At 48.4% G+C, this 27,476-nt stretch overlaps 1 protein-coding gene across 1 annotated transcript in view; it reads left to right on the top strand.

Annotated features, from left to right (window-relative positions):
* VSX2 (visual system homeobox 2) overlaps positions 1–27,476 on the top strand; it is a 99,748-nt gene that overhangs the window by 42,677 nt on the left and 29,595 nt on the right. Inside the window, exon 2 of the mRNA XM_063948325.1 lies at positions 24,166–24,247. Within this exon, the coding sequence (XP_063804395.1) occupies positions 24,166–24,247 (82 nt within the window). The remainder of the gene's footprint in view (positions 1–24,165; positions 24,248–27,476) is intronic.

Genomic DNA, 27,476 nt, shown 5'->3' with positions numbered 1-27,476 from the left:
CGGACCTTTACTTTCACTGTCCAGCTCATCCAAAACCAGCTAGTAGGATGCTTTACTTTCACTGACCAGCTCATCCGAAACCAGCTGGTAGGATGCTTTACTTTCACTGTACAGCTCATCCGAAACTAGCTGGTAGGATGCTTTACTTTCACTGTCCAGCTCATCCGAAACCAGCTGGTAGGATGCTTTACTTTCACTGTCCAGCTCATCCGAAACCAGCTGGTAGTATGCTTTACTTTCACTGTACAGCTCATCCGAAACCAGCTGGTAGGATGCTTTACTTTCACTGTCCAGCTCATCCGAAACCAGCTGGTACGTTGCTTTACTTTCACTGTCCAGCTCATCTGAAACCAGCTGGTAGGATGCTTTACTTTCACTGTCCAGCTCATCCGAAACCAGCTGGTAGGATACTTTACTTTCAATGTCCATCTCATCCGAAACTAGCTGGTAGGATGCTTTACTTTCACTGTACAGCTCATCCGAAACCAGCTGGTAGGATACTTTACTTTCAATGTCCATCTCATCCGAAACTAGCTGGTAGGATGCTTTACTTTCACTGTCCAGCTCATCCGAAACCAGCTGGTAGGATGCTTTACTTTCACTGTCCAGCTCATCCGAAACCAGCTGGTACGTTGCTTTACTTTCACTGTCCAGCTTATCTGAAACCAGCTGGTAGGATGCTTTACTTTCACTGTCCAGCTCATCCGAAACCAGCTGGTAGGATACTTTACTTTCAATGTCCATCTCATCCGAAACTAGCTGGTAGGATGCTTTACTTTCACTGTACAGCTCATCCGAAACTAGCTGGTGGGATGCTTTACTTTCACTGTCCAGCTCATCTGAAACCAGCTGGTAGGATGCTTTGCTTTCACTGTCCGGCTCATCCAAAACCAGCTGGTAGGAGGCTTTACTTTCACTGTCCAGCACATCCGAAACCAGCTGGTAGGATGCTTTACTTTCACTGTCCGGCTCATCCAAAACCAGCTGGTAGGATGCTTTACTTTCACTGACCAGCTCATCCGAAACTAGCTGGATGGGGTGTAAGTCTGGAGACTTTACTGGCCATTCCATGATTTGAAGCCTACCGTCTTGTAGTTCTGAGATAGCCTGGAGCAAGGTTTTGGTCATTACCTTGTCGACCAACTAGGCATAGACCACCAGAGAGTATTGCATTACACTGCAAAATGTAGTGGTAGCCCTTTGGGGGCCAGTGACCATGTACAAGTCACAGCAATAGAGCCTCAGGCCTTCATACTTCCTCCAATATGTTTTAACAGTTGGTGTCACAGAGTTTACTTACTAAGCATGTGTGATGCACCAAACATTAAAAATGTTAATTAATGGCCGTATAAGTCTACATAAGTCCATACCGGGAGGAAGCTGCGTTGTAGACGCATGGCTGGCAATAAGATGGGCTGTCCGGGGGAGTGGCCAGGAGGCAGGGTAGGCTCTACAGGGGCGTGGCCGGCGGGGAAGTGAGCAATCCGGGAGCGCAGCATCATGATTGCATCATCGTGGCTCCGGTCCCGCTATACAGTGGCGATAATAAAAGGCACTGTATAGCGGGGGGCGGAGCTACGATGACGCAATTCATCGCGAATCCCGTCATCGGATCCCCTCGGATCTCCCACTTGTTCTCTGCTGTGGGCGGCCGAAGGGGGTGCGGAGGGGCTGGCAGGGAAAAGCGGGAGACTTGCCCACCTTTCCAGGGGGCCGGGAGGGCCACACGATTTTCGGGAGCCTTCCCGGCCTTTCCGGGAGGGTAGGCAAGTCTCCCGCTTTCCCTGGCAGCCCCTCCGCACCCCGCACTCAGCCACTCACCACTACATCACCCAGGCAGCCTCTTTATCATTGCTGCAGAACGGCCATGAGTTCTTACCCCATTACTTTGTCCTTGAAAAATGCCTGTTTTGTATAACTTGGAAATGTACATTATGTTATAGTAGAATGTTCTCTGTATTGCATAGCAGCTAATAGAATGCTCTCTGTATTCTATATTGGTCAATATAAAGCTCTCTGTATTGTACACATGTCACGAGAATGCTCTCTGTATTCTATATTGGTCACTATAAAGCTCTCTGTATTGTACACGTCACTAGAATGCTCTCTGTATTCTATATTGGTCACTATAAAGCTCTCTGTATTGTACACATGTCACTAGAATGCTCTCTGTATTCTATATTGGTCACTATAAAGCTCTCTGTATTTTTTACGTCACTAGAATGCTCCCTGTATTGTACACGTCACTGGAATGATATCTGTATTGTAGAGATGTCACTGGAATGTTCTCTGTTTGAATTATTCAGAGTAAGAGCAATTTGCACCTTGGTAAAACCATGTTGCAGTGCAGGTGGGGCAGATGTAAAATGTGCAGAGAAATGTATAATTGGGAAATGCTGTGTCCTAGTGTAACGCTAAATTACAGTGTAAAAATAAAGCTGCCCAGTATGTATTTGCTACATCCAAAATCAGCCCGTATTTACCCTGCATGCAAAAACTAAATATATCTGCCCCCCCCCCCCCCCCCCCCCCCCCCCCCCCCCCCGTGAATTACAGCATGGTTTGATCCAGGAGCAAATTGCACCTTTTTTTCCCTGCTCATAAATCTGATAAATCTGAATAAGGCCCTGTACTGGGAATAGGTCATTAGGGCATTATCTCCTTTAAATACAGGTCAAATTCGTCAGTTTATGGAAAATAGTCATTGTCAGTTCAGCTCTGTTATATGGAAATAAAGGGGAGAGTGATCTGTTACATTTGTGAGATCCATTCTGATGCCGCACATGTTTGATCCTCTGTGTCTGCACATTTGGGGGATCGTCTCTGATGTCATCGGTACTCGCTCTGTCACTGGTGAAAATAACTGATGACATTTACAGGGAAGTATACTGTTTTGAGTTTGTTGCGCTGACATTTTGGTACTGACGTGACTCTAGGCCCCTTTTCCCTGTTGCTGGTTTAGCTGCCTGTCTTTGTGGCACCAGGTCCTCAGGGTGTAGTTAGGCACTCCGGGGAAACTGTAATTACCCAGTTTAGGCATGGTAATGTATTACACCTTACACATTTAAATCCAGCACAGCTCCTTGATATATTACATCATTAATGTGTAACTTTAGGCAAAGGAGCTGACAATCTAGTGTGATGGGGTTTTATCCTTTCTGTTAATAATAATCTCTTCCAGCAGCTTCAGCATTTGCCTTACCCCATCATGGTGAGACCCATCAGCTGCTGAGGCTCTCACCATAGCCAAGCTGCTATTCTGTGTCCTCTGGTGAGTCCTCTGCAAACCACTGGCAGAAACGTTGGGCCCCCACCGCATCCCAGGATCTGCTCAGCGAAGGCCACAGTTCTCTTACTGATGATACATCCCTCAGTTCTTGGCCCAACAGTCCAAACTTAAAGGACCCAGGGGGTAATTCAGACCTGTTCGCTTGCTAGGGTGTTTTTGCAGTCCTGTGTTCGCATAGTCGCCGCCCATAGGGGAGTGTATTTTTGCTTTGCAACTGTGCGATCGCATGTGTAGCAGAGCTGTACGAACAGATTTTGTGCAGTTTCTGCGCAGCCCAGGACTCACTCAGCCGCTGCGATCACATCAGCCTGTCCAGAGCCGGAATTGACGTCAGGAACCCTCACTGCAAACGCTTGGACACGCCTGTGTTTTTCCAGACACTCCCTGAAAACGGTCAGTTGCCACCCACAAACGCCTTCTTCCTGTCAATCTCCTTGTGATCGCCTGCGCGAATGGATCCTTCGCACAAACCCGTCGCTGACCGGTGATCCGCTTTGTACCTGTGCGACGCGCCTGCGCATTGCGGTGCATGCATACGCATGCGCAGTTCGGACCTGATCGCAGGCTGTGAGAAAACGCAGTCTAGTGATCAGGTCTGTATTGCTATCAGCATCTCACTGGTGCGATCGCCTCTGCCTGATTAACAGGCGGGCCAACCGGGGTAATTAGATGGCCATGGGAGGGACTTACTGTGATACATGCAGGGCTCGGATGCTAGGGGGAAGGGAGTGTGTGAGATCTGCGTGTATATGTGGTGGCTGGGGAGTTGGGCCGCAGGTAATGGCGACATAAGGGCATCAGCCATAGACACCTGGGGTTGAATTAATCGGCGCTCCCCACCACCCCCGGTGCTACCGCAGTGCTATATCTGTACTGTGGTGTACAGTGTACACAAGGGGCAGGGACTTGTACAGAGGATCGCTGCAATGCCCGGGAGAGGGTTCTTTCCTCTGCCTCCGGTTTTGTCAATCGCTGAATATTGCCCTCACCACAGCTGACTGGTATTGCTGGTCCCCAGTTAGACTGGCCGTGTGGCATGTCAGGGCTGATTTCTCTTCTAGGCTGTCCTCTTCCATTGCAGCGCTACTGAATGCTCATAAAGGGTTGTCTGACTTATATTCCTGAAGTGCGGGTATAAAGTGCTGTCCCTTAATAGGGTTCTTCATGTACATACCTAAACCCTTCCTGCACTGCCTGTGGTACCGCGGCCTTGTATGGGACAAGCTAGAAGCGCACAGCTGCACACCATTGGGACCAATTCTAGACCCGAGGGGACCCTTTCTCCCCAAAACATGCATTGCCTTAAATAGTGTGGATTGTGGCACCCAGATGGTCTTTGAACAAAGAACTAAGGGTCACATAGGGTTGAGGTTACAAAAAGGTAAAAAAAATAATAATAAATAAGGGTCAGACTAGATGGGCCAAGTGGTTCTGTCATCAAATTCTATGTTTCTGTGTTTACTCCCACCCTCCCTCACTGTTCCCTGCACCCTCCCTCACTGTTCCCTACTCCCATCCTCCCTTACTGCTCCCCACTCCCACCCTCCCTCACTGTTCCCTACTCCCACCCTCCCTCACTGTTCCCTGCACCCTTCCTCACTGTTCCCTACTCCCATCCTCCCTTACTGCTCCCCACTCCCACCCTCCCTCACTGTTCCCTACTCCCACCCTCCCTCACTGTTCCCTGCACCCTTCCTCACTGTTCCCTACTCCCATCCTCCCTTACTGCTCCCCACTCCCACCCTTCCTCACTGTTCCCTACTCCCACCCTCCCTCACTGTTCCCTGCACCCTTCCTCACTGTTCCCTACTCCCATTCTCCCTTACTGCTCCTTACTCCCACCCTCCCTCACTGTTCCCTGCACCCTTCCTCACTGTTCCCTACTCCCATCCTCCCTTACTGCTCCCCACTCCCACCCTCTCTCACTGTTCCCTACTCCCATCCTTCCTCACTGTTCCCTGCACCCTTCCTCACTGCTTCCTACTCTCATCCTCCCTTACTGCTCCCTACTCTCATCCTCCCTTACTGCTCCCTACTCCCACCCTCCCTCACTGTTCCCTGCACCCTTCCTCACTGCTTCCTACTCTCATCCTCCCTTACTGCTACTTACTCCCACCCTTCCTCACTGTTCCCTGCACCCTTTCTCACTGTTCCCTACTCCCATCCTCCCTTACTGCTCACTACTCCCACCCTTCCTCACTGTTCCCTGCACCCTTCCTCACTGCTTCCTACTCCCATCCTCCCTTACTGCTCCCTACTCCCACCCTCCCTCACTGTTCCCCGCACCCTTCCTCACTGCTCCCTACTCCCATCCTCCCTTACTGCTCCCTACTCCCACCCTTCCTCACTGTTCCCTGCACCCTTCCTCACTGCTCCCTACTCCCATCTACTTACTCCCACCCTTCCTCACTGTTCCCTGCACCCTTCCTCACTGCTCCCTACTCCCATCCTCCCTTACTGCTCCCTACTCCCACCCTTCCTCACTGTTCCCTGCACCCTTCCTCACTGCTCCCTACTCCCATCCTCCCTTACTGCTACTTACACCCACCCTTCCTCACTGTTCCCTGCACCCTTCGTCACTGCTCCCTACTCCCTTCCTCCCTTACTGCTCCCTACTCCCACCCTTCCTCACTGTTCCCTGCACCCTTCCTCACTGCTCCCTACTCCCATCCTCCTTACTGCTCCCTACTCCCACCCTTCGTCACTGCTCCCTACACCCACCTTCCCTCACTGCTCCCTACACCCACCCTTCCTCACTGCTCCCCACACCGATCCATACTGCAATCCCGTGATCCCAGGAATTCCGGGATTGATTGTTTTTCAATCCCGAATCCCAGGATTGAAAAAAAACGGCCCAGGATTGGCCTCCCTACCACTGATGATACTGCAATGCCTAATCAGTCCCTGTACTCAGGCCCACCAGCAGTGGGGTACTGCCGTGCTTGGCGTCCCAGGCCCAAATGGAGAGGGGGACCGGGTGACAGTGGAGTGGATCAGCGCCACCAGCTAATATACAGATAGCTGGCGAACCAGGTGGCAGCTAGGCAGAGACAACGCTGGTGGCATTTTCCACATGGAGCCGGTTACGAGTCAATTGGAACTTGCGGACTAACAGTCAATCAGGAGCGGATTCTGATTGGCTGCCAGTTTGGAGCTCCGATTGTCTCGCTGCCGGTTCCATATTCAAAATGCCGCCTACTCTTTGTCTTTGCTTAGCTGCCATCTGGTTCGCCAGCTGTCTGTAATCATCTGGCAGTGCCGATTCACTTCACTGCCGATCCCTCTTCTTGCGTCCTGCTCTGGGCGAATAATGGGCACTGATGCTTCCCCCCCATCCCCGTCTGTTCTCGGGCACACGCTGCCTTCACCAGCCGCTCTGACCGTCGGCAACGCAGCCTGCATTCACTGGACTGTTTCCTCAGCCCTGCGCCACCAATGGTCCCATACCCTCCAACTGTACCTTTTTGTCAGGTACAGTACCTTTTTTTTATAGTCTGTACCGATTTTTGGCTATCTAAACTTCCATAAAAAATATAGGAAAATGGGCATGGCCACGCCCCATTTACACGGATTTTTCTGTGTAAAATGTTGGAGGGTATGTGTGGTCCCCTCCTTTTAACTTTCTCTGGGGTCCTCCTGATGTCTCCCTATTGCGGCACAAGACACTGTATAGCAGTCGCATAGTGGTCCAATCCTGTCCCCCGCTCGCTGGCTCCTAGAGCTGCTTTCATTATCCACTGTCACCAATGACCTACAACCCTTATAAACATTCAGAAGGTGGCTACCTTAACATACCTATAGACAGCCATCATAGTATACATATAGGTGTTCCCCTATAGTCTTATATGGCTCAAGTTCAGAACATGGGGCCCCTGGGCTATCAGTTTCACTATCCATGTGGACATCTAATGGGAATAGTAACTTGTAATGAGCAGAGCAAGCCACTGAGCCCAAAGCGTGGCGTGCGAAGCAAGTTCACAAGGGTACACTTTTTAATGTTGTGAACAAGTTTAATGATATTCAGATTTCTGAAGAAGCGGTTTAGTTATGCTAACCCAGGGGGTCCCATGTTCTGAACTTGAACCGTCTTGTTTTTAATGTGTAATGTATCATGGGGTATCACATTTTCCCCCATTCACCAGCAATGTGTCGCCATGCCTCCCCGCCCCATCCGTCACCTGTGTGAATGTTTCCATGTGTCCCCGTTTCTCTCTCTCCTTTCTTTTCTTTCTTTCTTTCTTTCTTTCTTTCTTTCTTTCTTTCTTTCTTTCTTTCTTTCTTTCTTTCTTTCTTTCTTTTTCTTTCTTTCTTTCTTTCTTTCTTTCTTTCTTTCTTTCTTTCTTTCTTTCTTTCTCCTTTCATTTCCTTCCCTTTGCCTGCATTGTCTACTATACCTCTTATTATATCTGTCCTCCCACCAAATTCTAACAACCCCCAGCACCCACCGTTTCCCTGTGTCCACGCCAACCACATTTCCCCCGTGCCATTTACAGCCACTTTACCTCTTAATGGGGAGGGGGGGGGGTCTGTCTATTTTGTCAGTCCCGGGCACTACAATTTCTGATGGTAGCCCTGCCTTCGGAAGTACATCTACTCTGTGGACCTTCTCTGCAGAGATCCACACACCAGTAGAGCTCACTGCTCTTTTTGTACCCTACCCTGTCTATTCATAATACAGGGTGTCACAGAATCTGATGAGGGGTGGAGATGAGGTGTCTGGGCTTCTGGATTTTACTTGCAGCTCCAGGGATAACCTATTTACTACTTATTCTAACCTACTCATCCTAGTCAGATCTCATGGTACAGTCAGGGTATTGCTGCGTTCGCATGCTGAAGCCCTGTGAAGTGCGCCCACAGTGAGATGCAAAAGCATCTCACTTGTGCGAACGCCTCTGCCTGATTGACAGGCAGAGGCGTTTGCGGGACTGGAGGGGGTGTCACGGCAGAGTTAAAGGGGCGTCGACTCATCGTTGGGGGACTGTTTGCGGGGCGGGCCCAGGTGGCTGCGTGACATCACACACAGCTGCTGCAACCCAAAACATGGCAGGGAGCGGCCTGCCTTCACAGCTAGGTTGTGTAGACAGAGGGCTACCCTAAACATGCAAAAGCATCGCCGCCATGCAATGCTTTATATGTTTGCTGGAGGAGGGGAACCGGCATGTGTGCCCATTGGTACAATATACCATAGGGCACACTTGTCACACTGAAAAATGGTGCAACCCTCCCGAATGGCTGTTTTTGGATGGTTTGTATCTCTTTTTAGTATTGGGGCCATTTAACAAGAGGTTTTCCTCTTAACATGTGCAAAAGCAGCCCCCATTGCTTTCTATCGGAACTGCATATAATAGGCAGCACAGATGGTATAATGGTTAGAATTACTGCCTGGCAGCACTGAGGTCATGGGCTCAATTCCCACTATGGCCCTAACTGTGTGGAGTTTGTATATTCTCCCTGTGCTTGCGTGGGTTTCCTCCGGGTACTCCGGTTTCCTCCCACAATCCAAAAATATACTGGTAGGTTAATTGGCTCCCAACAAAATTAACCCTGTGAATGTGTACATGTGATAGGGAATATAGATTGTAAGCTCCACTGGTGCAGGGACTGATGTGAATGGTCAAATACTCTCTGTAAAGCGCTGCGGAATATGTGTGTGCTATATAAATAACTGGTAATAATAATATAAGTCCCATTTACCAAGCTCAGGCGTTTACTGGGCCTGGCCTCGCTAGCTAGGATGGCTTTAGCAATTGTAGGCTATAGGCTGCAATATCACATATCAAATGTTTAATCATTCAGCAACGGCACAGACGCAAAGCCCACTTGTGCCGTGTAAAGGATAATGAAATGTGCGAAAACACAGTGGTTTGGTCGCTTGAGTGTCCTTAGCAGGATTTTAGATGGGTTTAGCCACTTTGTGCAGCTAAACCCGGTACTAAAGGGCGTGCACACAGGGAATGCGCTTCCAACTGGGGGCACGCAAGCATTACGTTTTGGGTGTCCACAAATCAATTGTATTTGTCCACTGAGAACTATAGGGGAATCTCCCGACAGCAACCTGGTCTCGTGTTTTTAAGAGGATCTCTAATGCTCATTTGTAAGTCTATTGGCAGGGTAGTAATCAAAAATTACCCAAGTACCTAAAAAACTGTTGAGGTCCGTTTCTCTTTATCTAAAGTTGTCTCCAACCAATCCATCTGAGAAATAGTATGCAATTCCCCTTAAATTGCGTTAGAGAAGGAAGATGGTGAAGGAGCCATGTTTGTAGAATAGTCTAATACTCTAATAGACAAATATGATGGGTATCTTATGGGTGCAATGATCTTAGGCATCTGATGCTGTATCTGTGTCTGCTTGGTATCCTCTCGGTATCAGCACATTGTAGGGGAGCAAAGACATCCGTACTTATCTCCTGTCTGCTGCCCACCTGCCACCCTTTCTACCTTGCAGTGTCCTTTCTGACATTCTACAGTTGTCCTGATAAGCTTCCCCTTAATGGCAAATTTTGCTCCCACTCCCTCAGACTTAATTTATTTCATATTTCAGTACTCCGTGCAAGTGTTACAGACTGAGCTTCACATTATATGAACATCGAACGGGATCTTTAAACTGTTTTATCTTTCCACTGCATGACATATAATGGGCAATTGGAGCATTCACTTAGGGTTGCTATGTTGGCCATTAGGAGGCCCTACGGTGTCACAGAGCATTTCTCCTGGATGTTTCCAATGTGTCTCTGCAGATTGGTGCTAATGACAGGAGTAACACAGTTACTAAGTAGCAGCCACATCACAGTTATACCCTTTTTCCACTGCCGCAATAACATGGGTCATTGTCGGGTCTACCCGGGTCGTGGATTAGTGGAAAAGGGTCCTTGAAATTAACCCAAGTTGAGTGGTTCGGGAATTCAACCCAGGTAGTTAACGGGGTCGGACCCAGGTAGCTTGTGGTGTAAACGGTGCAATCCGGCTCATCAGAAAGACTGCATATGGGTCCAGTCGGAAAGGGATCTACCCACCAATATGCTGGGTCCAGCCTTGCGTGTGAATGGGGTCTGACCCAGTTGTGACACGGGTTGGACCCAAGTTTGAATACCCAGACGGGACCCGGAGTTTTGGTGGAAAACTGGTATTCCTGAGAATCGTTCTGAGCTCTGCGCCCCCGCCAGTGATATAATTACCTGAGAGGTCCGACACCTCCTAAGCATTTGTGTCTCAGGACATGTCATTCCAACTTAATAGATATTATGTATATGGCTTAGTAAATAGTGAGACAAATATTCTAATGCCCATTTAATAGCTATATATAATACCCTTTTTATACCGCCTGAGGTGAGTAGCACGTGGGAGCCTGACACAGGCGATTCCCGGCTACGACCAGCCTCAGGCTCCTCTGCCGCTGTTTCCAACCCGACATATTGCTAGGTTGGTGACGTCATCAATGACGCATCGGGGGTGGCGCTTGGAGCTCATGGACCCGGCTTCCCATTTACACAGCACAGCGAACCGGGTTTGTACACGTGTTCAACCCTGCTTGCTACCCGAGTTGGAATACCGGGTCATTCAACCCGGATTATTCCAACTGGGCCCCTTTACACCGCACAGCAACATGGGTTATGCGTGCTCATGTGCAATAACCCGTGTTCAAAGCTGGCGGTGTAAAAGGGGTATAAGTAGTATCATTCATAAACCAGCCACAAAGACAAGTTCCAGAGGAACTCAAGGAATCCTTTTCTGCTCTGAATTCATAGGAACAATGGGGGTTATTCCGAGTTGATCGCTCGCTAACAGCTTTTTGCAGCGTTGCGATCAGGTAAAATCTCGGCAAAACTGCACATGTGCATGCACCGCAATGCGCAGGCGCGTCGTACGGGTACAAGGAGGATCATTGCTGGGCGATAGATTTAACGAAGAATCCATTCGCACAGCCGATCGCAAGGTGATTGACAGAAAGAGGACGTTTGTGGGTGTCAACTGACCATTTTCTGGGAGTGTTTGCAAAAACGCAGGCGTGTCCAAGCGTTTGCAGGGCGGGTGTCTGACATCCATTCCAGGACCAAAAAGACTGAAGTGATCGCAGCGGCTGAGCAAGTCCAGAGCTACTCAGAAACTGCAAACAACGTTTTTGTGCCGTTGGCTGCAACAGCGTTCGCACACTTGCAAAGCGAAAATACACTCCTCCATAGGCGGCGACTATCTGATCGCAGCGCTGCAAAAAGTTGCTAGAGAGCGATCAACTCGGAATGACCCCCAATGTTACACCTACTGTATCATAACTTATACTTATATTCAGAAAGCCCTAGTACTTCACTTACACTTGGGGTATATTTACTTAAAGTCAATTTTCAGCAATTTTTATCGATTTAAAATCTATGAAAATCGCCGTAAATAAATGTTGTTTTTCCAGGACTAAAACACACATTTATGAAAATGTCAAAATGATTATTAAAAAATCACGTTAGTAAATGTGGGTTTTAGCCCCTGAAACACAACATAGATTTGGAGCAATTTTTATTGATTTAAACATGACGAAAACCGCCATTTAGTAAATATACCCCTTCGACTAACGTGTTGTTACACGTAACATTTTTGGGCCTTATCATTGGTAGCTCAGTAGCCGTTTCCAGTACCGCTGTATATTGCATCGCTACAGAATACAGGGCCTAATTCAGACCTGATCATTGTTGTGCAAAATCACAAGGCGGATGATGACCGAACGACTTCTAGGCGAATGCAAGCTGATTGATAGGAAGTGGGCGTTTGGGGGTGGTAACTGGCCATTTTCTGGGAGTGTCAGGAAAAACGCAGCGTTTTCAAGGAGGGTGTGTGACGTCAGCTCCGGCCCCGATCAGCTTGTTTCTATTTACACTGTAGGAAAAAGTCCTGGCCTACTGAAAAGATCATTAGATGGTGAGGGAGTTGCAAATGGATTTGCAGCTGACCGGTGTTTGCAAAGCTTTTCACACGCCGTATGCAGACTTGCGCAGGGCGGATTTTCACTCTGTCTGGGCGGCGACTATCCGATCGCAGACCTTTGCAAATTCACAGTGGAGCGTTCAGGTCTGAATTATGCCCATAATTTGCTCCCTGTTTATCTATCTTGGCTTTCCTCCGGTAGACCCAACAAATTTGCTGCCGGCATTAAAACCACTTAACGGACGATTTTTCCCTTCAAAAGCGTTAACAACATTGTTTTTTAAAATTTATTTTATTTAATAAAGTTGAAAAAGTATTTTTTTAAATATATAAACATTATATTATGCACATCTGCAGAACGGATCTCCTCGTCAAAAACGGGGGACAGTGTGGGACAGCGCAGTCGCATGAAATCTGACCATGCCAGTTAAGTGGTTAAGATTCGACCCCGGTACAGTTAACTCCATCTCAAGAGTTTGTGGCCTATGTATGTTTATTTAACCTACAGTCAGGGCCGTTCGAGCCCTCTCTGCGCTCCGGGCAGGAAACGGGGTGTGGCTTAATACAGGGGGCGTGGTCAGTTACGCCCCCTGTACAGTAGTAGCGCCGCTTAAATGCTGAGCGGTGCGCGATGACGTCATCGCGCACGCTTCATGGAGAGAATATTTGCTGTGCGGTGCGTGATGACGTCATCGCGCACCGCTCAGCAAAGGTCCTCTCCACGAAGGGAAACTAGACGCTACGCATCTAGTTCCCTTCACAGGAGACAGCCGCACAGCCGGGGGACACAGCGGGTAGCGGAGGGCACAGCAGTGGCGGATCTTGCCATGGTGCGGCGCCCTCCGGAACGCGGCGCCCCGGGCAAAAGCCCTGCTTGCCCGTGGCAAGATCCGCTACTGCCTACAGTATATCTGTGCAGGACGTGGTGTCTGTAAGTCCCATGCACTCTGCTGTGTGTGGTAGACACCTGTACATTGGTATGTAAATATGTGTGTGGGGGTAAAGAAAGAGTGTTTGCTTCTCCTAAAACTTTCAGTCTAAACCTGGTTTAACCACCGAGACGGGCAGAAAAAGCCAAGGAAACTGATAGAGGAGGCAGCTGGGGTCATCATTCTGTTACTCCACTATCATTCCTGATCCTCGTAGCAATGCCTTTGACTTTGTCCTTATTTTGAGCAGTTAGGGCTATAATATGATGGAATGACCCTGATTGAATCACCTTAGCAGTGAGCCAGGGAGCAAACCCTTTGCAGATTATTGTGCAGAGTCCAGGCACGTGGCAGTGTTTGGGTCTATCTAAGCAAGTTTAAAGATATCCTTTTCTTGGAGTAGGCAAGATGTGGAACTACATATCCCAGAATTCCCTACCATAGGTTTGCTGTTAGAGCATTGTTAAACTGTGGCAGGGGAAGCTGGGCTGCTTAGTTCCACAGCAGGTGGAGCGCTAAAGTTCTAATACAAAATCCAGCCCTGGATAGTCTTTAAGACTTTAATGCAGTTACCAGTCAGGGAGGACTTGAATGTGATTTATACTTCACTGCATCCTTATTACGTCCCAGTCTGGTTGGGCCCATACAGGTTGGAGTTCTCCGGCTGTTGGCTGAGGAGGAACAGATACTAAGGCTTTGGTCTTTCCTGTGGAGAAAAGCGTCATAAGAAACCAGGAAACAGCGGTGCCTAGGTGTGTACAAGAAACCACATCTAGCTCTTTCCTTACAGGCAATGGGGGTAATTCCAAGTTGATCGCAGCAGGAAATTTTTTAGCAGTTGGGCAAAACCATGTGCACTGCAGGGGGGGCTGATATAACATTTGCAGAGAGAGTTAGATTTGGGTGGGTTATTTTGTTTCTGTGCAGGGTAAATACTGGCTGCTTTACTTTTACACTGCAATTTAGATTGCAGATTTAACTCACCACACCCAAATCTAACTCTCTCTGCACATGTTATATCTGCCTCCCCTGCACTGCACATGGGCCCTCATTCCGAGTTGTTCGCTCGGAGTTTTTCATCGCATCGCAGTGAGAATTCTCTTAGTGCGCATGCGCAATGTTCGCACTGCGACTGCGCCAAGTAACTTTACTATGAAGAAAGTAAGTTTACTCACGGCATTTTCATCGCTCCGACGTTCGCATTGTGATTGACAGGAAATGGGTGTTACTGGGCGGATGCACGGCGTTTTAGGGGCGTGTGGCTGGAAACGCTACCGTTTCCGGAAAAAACGCAGGAGTGGCCGGAGAAACGGTGGGAGTGCCTGGGCGAACGCTGGGTGTGTTTATGACGTCAGCCAGGAACGAAAAGCACTGAACTGATCGCACAGGCAGAGTAAGTCTGAAGCTACTCAGAAACTGCTATCTCGTTTGTAATCGCAATATTGCGCGTACGTCGGTCGCAATTTTAAGAAGCTAAGATTCACTCCCAGTAGGCGGCGGCTTAGCGTGTGTAACTCTGCTACATTCGCCTTGCGAGCGAACAACTCGGAATGAGGGCCATGGTTTTGCCCAACTGCTAAAAAATTTCCTTCTGCGATCAACTTGGAATTACCCCCAATATTAGTGCCTCTCACGGTGCCTATTGCAGAGTGGTCTGCTGATTGTTGTCACGATCCGGGTATCTGGACGCCATTTCTTACCCATCAGATGCCTCCTAAGGCTGGCTCAGCGCTCCAGGACCGGATCCCATCTGTTATCCTAATGTTCACATTCCTGCATCCTCTCCTGTCTCTCTGAGACGCTGTCACAGTAACGCCTTATTACATCTGGCATGGCGTCTCCCGCGGCCTCCGCCGCCGTCCCTGAGCTTCTGCATGCAGAGTGTCAGAGTGGCGATTACGTCAGCCGCGGCCTCCGCTGTGTCCGCGTGGTTGGATGTGCACTTGTCAGCCTGGCGTCTCCTGTCTCCAGTGGCCGGCGCCGCCATTACTGTTTTCATTACCACATGGATTACAAACCAAACTTCCCTCCAAGTGTCTGCATGGGCGCAGCCATCTTGGATTCTGTCAGCTGATCATTTCCTCCAATCTGTTGTCAGTATTGTTAATCTGCATAATTGCCTAGCCAATCCCTTCCTTGCTGCAGGTATAAATACACTGTGCCTGAGCAAGGAAGGCGTCAGTGCTTTGGTTGTCAAACCTAGTTCCTGTTTGTCTCTCTCCTGTGATTGTCTTCCAGGTTCCAGCTCCTGTCTCAAGACTTCCACCATAGAGACCCGCACCAGCATTCCACCTGCGGTGTAGCCTGACTCTCCAATCCATTGTGGATTCATCTGTTTCCAGCTACAACATTACCTGCTTCCAGCTCAGCTTCCAGCAGAGTACAGCTTCCCTTAAAGGGCCGGTGTCCTTTCTACACTTTACCACTCTCCACCGGTATTATTATTTCTCCGCTCTCAAGTTCTACATTTCAGTTCATATTTCATCGCTCCCAAGTTCAATTATTATTTAACTGGTTCCAGCCAGTATCCACTCCGTGCTAACAACAGTCTGGTTCCAGCCAGTATCCACAGCAGCTGTTTTACCTTCAGCAACCCAGCTTTTCCTGGAACACCAGCTGGCACAATCCTGGGTTATCTCCATTGCTACAGTCGGGCCTGGTAAGGACTTTCCATCTAGAAGATCATAAGAACTATCTCACACTACCAGTGCCCTGTGGCTCCTGCCATCCTGTAGTACCCAGGAACTGTATTTATTATTTGCTGGCTTTTACGTTTTCTTTTACTGCTGCTGTGTTGCGGAGTTGTCATAATAAACATCATTGACTTTTATCTAAGTTGTCGTGGTCACGCCTTCGGGCAGTTATTATTCATGTTACTTACATGTCCAGGGGTCTGATACAACCTCCCAGGTTCCGGTACATCTCAGCCCCTACAACTGAGGCTGCCTCCCGTCAGCTCAGGCCCTCAGTTGTGACAATTGTCTTGTGTTCATTGCTGATGTTCATTAGGACATTTCATGGACAGGAATCAAACTGTTTGGCTGTTACAGGTCACCACTTTCTGGCTGCTCTGATAGTCAGTTATGCTCAATAATATAGCCCTCATTTCCTGTTGCTCTGAGAGTTCCATGGTTATATACATGTAGTCTTGTGGTGACCTGGCAGCCCTGCCACCCCTACCATCCTCTCCCTCCAGCCATCACACCTTGTGCTCTTCCTGCTCCACCACAGACAAGGAAGTCCACTCCCACATGTTATCCTCTCATCCCTCCACCTGCACCTTGGATCCCCTCCCGCCTCTTCCGCTCCCTCTTCCCCACTGCCAGCTCCCACCTTGCTCACCTCTACAACCTATCACTCTCTACTGACATCTTTCTCTCACCAGTCAAACATGCTCGTGTCTCACCTATTCTTAAAAACCTCCAACCTTGACCCTTCCTCACCTGCTAGCTACCGCCCCATCTCTCTTCTCTAGTTCACCTCCAAACTACTTGAGCGGCTTGTATACAGCCGTCTCACCAGCTACGTCTCCGACAACTGCATCCTTTATCTTCTTCAATCTGGCTTTCCCCCACTCCACTCCACTCCACTCCACTGAAACTGCCCCGGTCAAAGTTACCAATGACCTGCTTTCAGACAAATCAAGGGATCACTTCTCTTTGCTCATTCTCCTGGACCTCTATGCTGCCTTCGACACTGTGGATCATCTTCTCCTTCTCTGCATCGTCCAGACCGTTGGCCTCTCTAGCACTGTCCTTGCCTGATTCACCTCTTTCCTCGCTAACCACTCCTTCTCGGTGTCTGCCTCTGGCTCCACCTCCGTGTCGGTGGTTTTCAGGGTTCTGTTCTTGGCCTCCTTCTCTTCTCCATGTACACCTCTTCCTTCGGCCTTTAATATCACCTTTATTCCAACTATACGCAACTATACCTCTCCTCCGATGGACTCTCCCCATCTGTCCTCTCTTGGGTATCCAGCTGCCTCTCTGCCATCTCCTCCTGAATGTCTGAGCACACCCTGAACCTCAACAGAACTGAACTCATCATATTTCCCCAATCCAGAGTCTCCCCCCCCCCCCCCAATATCATTATCACTGTTAACAATACCATCATCTTTCCTGTTCCCCAACTCCGCTGTTTGGGTATAACTCTTGACTCCTTCCTCTCACCCACCACGTCCAATCTCTGGCTCAATCCTGTTGGTTCCAACTATGCAAAATTGAACCGTTCATCTCCTATAGTTCGACTAAACTTATTATCCACTCACTGGTCATCTCACGGCTCGACTATTGTAACATTCTCCTTACTGGCCCCCCATGCTCCCATCGCGCTCCCCCCAATCTGTTCTCAACTCCGCAGCTAGACTTATCTTCCTCTCCCACCGCTCCACATCTGCCACTCCCCTGTGACAAAACCTGCACTGGCTCCCATTCCCCTACAGAATCCTCTTCAAACTCCTCATCCTCACATACAAGGCCACCTCTAATTCCACTGCACCCTACATCTCCAGCCTCATCTCCCTACATACTCCATCCCACCCTCTCCGGTCTGCTAATGACCATCACCTCTCCTCTATCCTGGTCACTGCATCCCATGCGCGAACCCAAGATTTTGCCCGTGCTGCCCCCCTTCAGTGGAACAAGTTCACTCGCTCTATTAGGCACTACCCAACCTTGCAAAGCTTCAAATGGGCACTAAAACCCACCTGTTCTTAAAGCGTACCCTTCCGCATAACCTAGTCTAAAGGCCGCTCTCCCAACCCCCTGCCTGACGCCTTGGCCATCTCTGCCTCACTTTCTACATACAATCAGGCCACCGTCTGTCTATACCCGCATCTCCTCTCGCTCGTTACCGTTTATCTCTTCTAACGACCGCCCGTCCCCCAGATTACTCCTTACCTTCCCGACATCTGGGCCGTAGTGTGTACTGAGAACTGTGCTGCTAATTGTTACCTGTGCTCTGTTTTAGTTATTCAGTTACTGTAATGTTAAGTTCTGTGTACCCTGTACTGTTCTAATGTCTGCCGTATGTACGGCACTGCCAACCACTTGTGGCGCCTTATAAATAAATGTAATAATAATAATAATTATAGCAAAGAGATCACAAGATGGGGTGTAAGACAGTGGGCCTTATTTGGAGGGGAACGCTCCTGTGATGTCGCACACAAGTGGACGTTTTAAGCCTTTGCGTGCGTCCGAGTCGTACCGTGCATGTTTTCTGATTGCGCGCAGAGACGCTGCGCTGAATCAGACGCTGAGAATTATAGTGAGCATTCCTTGGAGGGTAAAAGTGTGTGTGTGTGGGGGGGGGGGGGGGGGGGGGGAGTGGCAAAGCCGACACGAACATATCACTGGCTGAGGTCAAAGACGCACAGCCTCCCAGGAGGTCATGCTCAGCTTTAGAGCTGGTGCAGGTTTCAGCAGTGCAGCCTATGGTGGCTCAGTGATGGAAATGCAATGTCCTAACTGGGGCTCCTAGTTGTTTGAGAATTGGATGCGGCAATAGCCTGAAGATGCGGCCGCAGATTGTGCGGTAGGCAGCCTTTACCACTCACACCGGGCAGTACAAGCACTCACTGATGTGTTACGGCCTGGCTGTGCTTCAGGATCACGTGAATGGGATCTGTAGAGAGTATTTCCCCAAATTGATGCTGTTATATGTGGATAACACCCAGAATGTCAGCTCAATATAGTGACGGAGAAGTTTAGGGAAATTCAGTTGTTTGCTCAGCCTGAGAACTGTGAATTAAAAGCGGATAAAACGACCTTTAACGACCTTTTCCCCAGTGGAATCTGTACGGATCTAGCTGAAGCCCTTATCATTTGGATATTACCCTGTATTCTAATGGCCACACAAACAATAGCTTTTATTCTAGTTATTACAGACCACTGCCCATTTAGCTGGCATTGGATGAATGCAGCACTGGCAAAAACCTGCCCTATACATCAGCCAAAAGATTCAGGGGTGGGAAATGGAGGAGTGGGAGCGAACGCGCCACAAATCGCCTGCTTCAAATAGGTGGCTTTAATACATAGCTGTTTAGAGGCGTAGGGGTCTATTTACTAAAGCCGTGGATGGAGATAAAGTACCAGCAATCAGCTCCTGCCATGTTACAGGCTGGGTTTGAAAAATTACAGGAGCTGGTTGGCTGGTACTTTGGGACTAAATCTGATCGCCGTTGTGCAAAATTGCACAGCGTGCGATTATAGAACTGCGCATGCATACGGATCGTAATGCGCAGGCGCGAGGCCAAACTGCAAAAAAAATCCTGCGTCTTTTGTGATCGCTAGGCGAACGCAGACTGATTGACAGAAAGCAGCCGTTTGTGGGTGGTAACTGGCCGTTTTCTGGGAGTGTCAGGAAAAACGCAGGCGTTCCCAAGCATTTTCAGGGAGGGCGTGTGACGTCAGCTCCGGCCCCGATCAGCCTGTTTGTATCGCACTGTAGGACTAAGACCTGTGCTACGCACAGACTGGAAAAATCATTATATGGTGAGTGAGTTGCGAAAGGATTTGCAGCTGACCGGCGTATGCAAAGGTTTCACACGGTGTACACGGACCTGCACGGGGCGGATTGTCACTCTGTCTGGGAGGCGACTATCCGAGCGCAGACCTCTGCAAATTCACAGAGGAGAGATCAGGGCTGAATTAGGACCTTTATACTACAGAAAATTGGGTACTGATTGGTCATTCCATGTCTGCCTTGTGTTACCAATGGGCAGACACAACAAACCAATCAGACCCTTGGACAACATCTCAGGTGCTTCGCGTGAGATTTGCGAGACGATTGGTTTGCGTTTGGACCATGTGCTAATCTTGCACAGAACAGTTCGGCACATTCCATTTTCTAATTCTCCTCATTTTTCTGGGTGTGTGGGTGTCACCCAAATTCTTGTTCATTTTCTCTGATACGACCCAGGATTTTCTGGAGGTGTGTCACCTCCCCTAACCGTGTGGCCTCCTTCAACCAATCTGTCACCTCAGTTTAAGAAAAAAGTCTTATTGGCAAATAGATTAAGCCTTTACGTCCCAAGGTGGGTCGTAGCGTGTGGCTGTCTACATCAGTAAAAGCCTCCTATACTGGGATTTACATATATTGGTCTCTTAAGTTCTCTACTAAGACTTCTTTGGGAACCCAGGTGCTTCGTTTTACTGTCATCACCGCCAGGGCTGAACACTGTGCACTCATTACCTTTAATAACGTTTGCTGCCTAAACATTTGTACTCTGAATTGCTTTGTAGTCTGCTTGTTGCTTGGCCTTTCTGAGTTTAATTATTTTTGCCAGCCCTGACCTTTTTGTTCACATTTATTCCTTGGCGGCTGCCTGCCCTGATATGTACTTGTAAAAGATATCCATACCTCTACCTGTCCTGACCTCTGTTTGGGATTATGATTCTGCTATCCATCTAACCAGATTCTGGACTAAGGGTCTAATTCAGAGTTGATCGCAGCAGAAAATTTGTTAGCAGTTGGGCAAAACCATGTGCACTGCAGGTGGGGCAGATGTAACATGTGCAGAGAGAGTTAGATTTGGGTGGGTTATTTTTTTCTGTGCAGGGTAAATAATGGCTGCTTTATATTTACACTGCAATTTAGATTTCAGTTTGAACACACCCCACCCAAATCTAAATCTCTCTGCACATGTTACATCTGCCCCACCTGCAGTGCACATGGTTTTGCCAACTGCTAACAAATTTGCTGCTGCGATCAACTCAGAATTACCCCCTACACCTGACCAATCCTTACATTTAACACTGTTGGCAGTTTGTTTCCTTGTTACTGTACTTGTTCCTGCTCAGGGATTTAGGGGTCTGCGTACTAAGGGCCTAATTCAGATCTGATCGCAGCAGCAAATTTGTTATCTAATGGGCAAAACCATGTGCACTGCAGGTGGGGCAGGTGTAACATGTGCAGAGAGAGTTAGATTTGGGTGGGGTGTGTTCAAATTGAAATCTAAATGCAGTGTAAAAATAAAGCAGCCAGTATTTACCCTGCACAGAAACAATATAACCCACCCAAATCTAACTCTCTCTGCACGTTATATCTGCGCCCCCCCCCCCCCCCCCCCCCCCCGCTGCAGTGCACATGGTTTTGGCCATTAGTTAACAAATTTGCTGCTGCGATCAGGTCTGAATTAGGCCCATAGACCCTTAAATCTCTAATATATTCTTTATATGCAATAATCTTAAATATAAACCTTCGCGCTAATGCAAATATCTAATCAGTCAATCATGTGGGTGTAATGCATAAAAATATGCAGATTGGATCAAGAGGTTCAGTTGTTCAGACTAAATACCAGAATGAGAAAGAAATCTATTCAAACTAATTTTACCATGTAATGCTTGTTGGTGCCAGTTGGTGTTGTCTGAGTATCTCAGAAATTGCCGATCTCCTGGGATTTTCATGCACAACACTTGTTATTTTGCCTTTCCTCCACTTTTTGAATCTCCCTGCTCTATAAGTTTCCCTTTGATTATAGCGGTACTACTACCACAAATGTATAAAGTACATAACGTCATGTATCAAAATGATAAAATAGATGACATTCTAACTTTACTTAAAGGGCTGAGACAGATAAAAGTGATGTTAAGGTGCCATCTAGTGGTGACAATATGGTCACAGAATTACTGTTTGAATTACTCATCACCATTCCTCTACTTCTATCAGTTTGAAAAAGATTCTACGTTTGATTTTTTTTATCTGGCTTTATGTGCAATGCAAGTAGCTAATTTGATGCCAATGTCCTTTAAGCTGTAAAATGTAATGGAGACAAAATTTATTATTCCGAATTAGGGAAAATAATCATTTGTATTTTTTTATTGCAACACATAGCTTTTAACCAACTCCTGTAGCCTACATATCGCCATTCTCTATCCTCTCTTTCACTGCACCTTACTGTACTATATATTATGGCAGACGCACTGTCTTTGGTCAGTTAACAAACTCAAAGGATCTGCTAGAAATGCGTATATGCAATAGTAACACCTACAGCGAATACTCCAGGGTGCAGAGTGACGCTCGGTATCCGGTAACAGTCACATATGCAGGTAACAGAGTAACTACAGGCACAGCGTGATACACAAGCAGGCAGTACTAGTTACACATACAGGTAACACAGTAACTACAGGCACAGCATGATACACAAGCAGGCAGTACTAGTTACACATACAGGTAACAGAGTAACTACAGGCACAGCGTGATACACAAGCAGGCAGTACTAGTTACACATGCAGGTAACAGAGTAACTACAGGCACAGCGTGATACACAAGCAGGCAGTACTAGTTACACATGCGGGTAACAGAGTAACTACAGGCACAGAGTAATACACAAGCAGGCAGTACTAGTTACACATACAGGTAACAGAGTAACTACAGGCACAGAGTGATACACAAGCAGGCAGTACTAGTTACACATACAGGTAACAGAGTAACTACAGGCACAGAGTGATACACAAGCAGGCAGTACTAGTTACACATACAGGTAACAGAGTAACTACAGGCACAGAGTAATACACAAGCAGGCAGTACTAGTTACACATACAGGTAACAGAGTAACTACAGGCACAGAGTAATACACAAGCAGGCAGTACTAGTTACACATACAGGTAACAGAGTAACTACAGGCACAGAGTGATACACAAGCAGGCAGTACTAGTTACACATACAGGTAACAGAGTAACTACAGGCACAGCATGATACACAAGCAGGCAGTACTAGTTACACATACAGGTAACAGAGTAACTACAGGCACAGCGTGATACACAAGCAGGCAGTACTAGCTGCACATACAGGTAACAGAGTAACTACAGGCACAGCATGATACACAAGCAGGCAGTACTAGTTACACATACAGGTAACAGAGTAACTACAGGCACAGCGTGATACACAAGCAGGCAGTTATAGTTACACATGCGGGTAACAGAGTAACTACAGGCACAGCATGATACACAAGCAGGCAGTACTAGTTACACATACAGGTAACAGAGTAACTACAGGCACAGCATGATACACAAGCAGGCAGTACTAGTTACACATACAGGTAACAGAGTAACTACAGGCACAGAGTAATACACAAGCAGGCAGTACTAGTTACACATACAGATAACAGAGTAACTACAGGCACAGCATGATACACAAGCAGGCAGTACTAGTTACACATACAGGTAACAGAGTAACTACAGGCACAGCGTGATACACAAGCAGGCAGTACTAGTTACACATACAGGTAACAGAGTAACTACAGGCACAGAGTGATACACAAGCAGCCAGTACTAGTTACACATACAGGTAACAGAGTAACTACAGGCACAGCATGATACACAAGCAGGCAGTACTAGTTACACATACAGGTAACAGAGTAACTACAGGCACAGAGTAATACACAAGCAGGCAGTACTAGTTACACATACAGGTAACAGAGTAACTACAGGCACAGAGTAATACACAAGCAGGCAGTACTAGTTACACATACAGGTAACAGAGTAACTACAGGCACAGCGTGATACACAAGCAGGCAGTACTAGTTACACATACAGGTAACAGAGTAACTACAGGCACAGCGTGATACACAAGCAGGCAGTACTAGTTGCACATACAGGTAACAGAGTAACTACAGGCACAGCATGATACACAAGCAGGCAGTACTAGTTACACATACAGGTAACAGAGTAACTACAGGCACAGCGTGATACACAAGCAGGCAGTACTAGTTACACATACAGGTAACAGAGTAACTACAGGCACAGCGTGATACACAAGCAGGCAGTACTAGTTACACATACAGGTAACAGAGTAACTACAGGCACAGCGTGATACACAAGCAGGCAGTACTAGTTGCACATACAGGTAACAGAGTAACTACAGGCACAGCATGATACACAAGCAGGCAGTACTAGTTGCACATACAGGTAACAGTAACTACAGGCACAGCATAATACACAAGCAGGCAGTACTAATTGCACATGGTGGTAGTACTGTAACTAGACCGTACAGAATGATAAAACTGGAAGCCTGAAACCTTTATACTGGTTCTCCACAGACTCTGAAGATATTTCATCCACTGACAGAAAACTGCCCAAATCCCTCAATCAGAACAAGAAACGCAAGAAGAGGCGGCACAGGTAACCCCCCAACCCAATTCATCCATCACTAGACCAGCACAGGTAACCCCCCAACCCAATTCATCCATCACTAGAACCATACAGGTAACCCCCCCAACCCAATTCATCCATCACTAGACCAGCACAGGTAACCCCCCAACCCAATTCATCCATCACTAGACCAGCACAGGTACTCCCCCCACCCCAATTCATCCATCACTAGACCAGCACAGGTAACCCCCCACCCCAATTCATCCGTTACTAGAACCATACAAGTAACCCCACACCCCAATTCATCCATCATTAGAACCGCACAGGTAACCCCCCACCCCAATTCATCCATCACTAGACCAGCACAGGTAACCCCCCACCCCAATTCATCCATCACTAGACCAGCACAGGTAACCCCCCACCCCAATTCATCCATCACTAGACCAGCACAGGTAACCCCCCCCACCCCAATTCATCCATCACTAGACCAGCACAGGTAACCCCCCAACCCAATTCATCCATCACTAGACCAGCACAGGTAACCCCCCCACCCCAATTCATCCGTCACTAGAACCATACAAGTAACCCCCCACCCCAATTCATCCATCACTAGAACCATACAGGTAACCCCCCACCCCAATTCATCCATCACTAGACCAGCACAGGTAACCCTTCACCCCAATTCATCCATCACTAGAACCGCACAGGTAACCCCCCACCCCAATTCATCCATCACTAGACCAGCACAGGTAACCCCCCACACCAATTCATCCATCACTAGACCAGCACAGGTAACCCCCCAACCCAATTCATCCATCACTAGACCAGCACAGGTAACCCCCCAACCCAATTCATCCATCACTAGACCAGCACAGGTAACCCCCCACCCCAATTCATCCGTCACTAGAACCATACAAGTAACCCCCCACCCCAATTCATCCATCATTAGAACCGCACAGGTAACCCCCCACAACCCAATTCATCCATCGCTAGAACCGCACAGGTAACCCCCAACCCAATTCATCCATCACTAGAACTGCACAGGTAACCCCCAACCCAATTCATCCATCTCTAGAACCGCACAGGTAACCCCCAACCCAATTCATCCATCACTAGAACCGCACAAGTAACCACCCCACCCCAATTCATCCATCACTAGAACTGCACAGGTAACCCCCCAACCCAATTCATCCATCACTAGAACTGCACAGGTAACCCCCCAACCCAATTCATCCATCTCTAGAACCGCACAGGTAACCCCCCAACCCAATTCATCCATCACTAGAACCGCACAGGTAACCCCCCACCCCAATACATCCATCACTAGAACCGCACAGGTAACCCCCCAACCCAATTCATCCATCACTAGATCCGCCCAGGTAACCCCCCATCCCAATACATCCATCACTAGAACCGCACAGGTAACCCCTCCACCCAAATTCATCCATCACCTGAACCGTACAGGTAACCCCCCAACCCAATTCATCCATCACTAGAACCGCCCAGGTAACCCCCCATCCCAATACATCCATCACTAGAACCGCACAGGTAACCCCCCCAACCCAATTCATCCATCACTAGAACCGCACAGGTAACCCCCCACCCCAATTCATCCATCACTAGAACTGCACAGGTAACCCCCAACCCAATTCATCCATCTCTAGAACCGCACAGGTAACCCCCCACCCCAATTCTTCCATCACTAGAACCGCACAGGTAACCCCCCAACCCAATTCATCCATCACTAGAACCGTACAGGTAACCCCCCAACCCAATACATCCATCACTAGAACCGCACAGGTAACCCCTCCACCCCAATTCATCCATCACCTGAACCGTACAGGTAACCCCCCACCCCAATTCATCCATTACTAGAGCCGCACAGGTAACCCCTCCACCCCAATTCATCCATAACCACAACTGCACAGGTAACCCCTCCACCCCAATTCATCCATAACCACAACTGCACAGGTAACCACCCCACCCCGATTCCTCCATCACTAGAACCGCACAGGTAACCCCCCACCCCAATTCATCCATCACTAGAACCGCACAGGTAACCCCCCAACTCAATTCATCCATCACTAGAACCGCACAGGTAACCCCCCACCCCAATTCATCCATCACTAGAACCGCACAGGTAACCCCCCAACTCAATTCATCCATCACTAGAACCGCACAGGTAACCCCCCAACTCAATTCATCCATCACTAGAACCGCACAGGTAACCCCCCAACCCAATTCATCCATCACTAAAACTGCACAGGTAACCCCCCCCCACCCACCCCAATTCACCCATCACTAGAACCACACAGGTAACCCCACACCCCAATTCACCCATCACTAGAACCGCACAGATAACCCTCCACCCCAATTCACCCATTACTAGAACCACACAGATAACCCTCCACCCCAATGCACCCATTACTAGAACCGCACAGATAGCCCTCCACCCCAATTCACCCATCACTAGAACCGCACAGGTAACCCCCCAACCCAATTCATCCATCTCTAGAACCGCACAGGTAACCCCCAACCCAATTCATCCATCACTAGAACCGCACAGGTAACCCCCCACCCCAATACATCCATCACTAGAACCGCACAGGTAACCCCCCAACCCAATTCATCCATCACTAGAACCGCCCAGGTAACCCCCCATCCCAATACATCCATCACTAGAACCGCACAGGTAACCCCTCCACCCCAATTCATCCATCACCTGAACCGTACAGGTAACCCCCCAACCCAATTCATCCATCACTAGAACCGCCCAGGTAACCCCCCTATACCAATACATCCATCACTAGAACCGCACAGGTAACCCCCCCAACCCAATTCTCACTAGAACTGCACAGGTAACCCCCAACCCAATTCATCCATCTCTAGAACCGCACAGGTAACCCCCCACCCCAATTCTTCCATCACTAGAACCGCACAGGTAACCCCCCAACCCAATTCATCCATCACTAGAACCGCACAGGTAACCCCCCAACTCAATTCATCCATCACTAGAACCGCACAGGTAACCCCCCAACCCAATTCATCCATCACTAAAACTGCACAGGTAACCCCCCCCACCCACCCCAATTCACCCATCACTAGAACCACACAGGTAACCCCACACCCCAATTCACCCATCACTAGAACCGCACAGATAACCCTCCACCCCAATTCACCCATTACTAGAACCACACAGACAACCCTCCACCCCAATGCACCCATTACTAGAACCGCACAGATAACCCTCCACCCCAAT

Source organism: Pseudophryne corroboree, chromosome 12 (assembly GCF_028390025.1).
Source record: "Pseudophryne corroboree isolate aPseCor3 chromosome 12, aPseCor3.hap2, whole genome shotgun sequence".
Lineage (NCBI taxonomy): Eukaryota > Metazoa > Chordata > Amphibia > Anura > Myobatrachidae > Pseudophryne > Pseudophryne corroboree.
The sequence above is the reverse complement of the archived record's forward strand: the minus strand, read 5'-3'. Positions and strand labels throughout refer to the sequence as shown.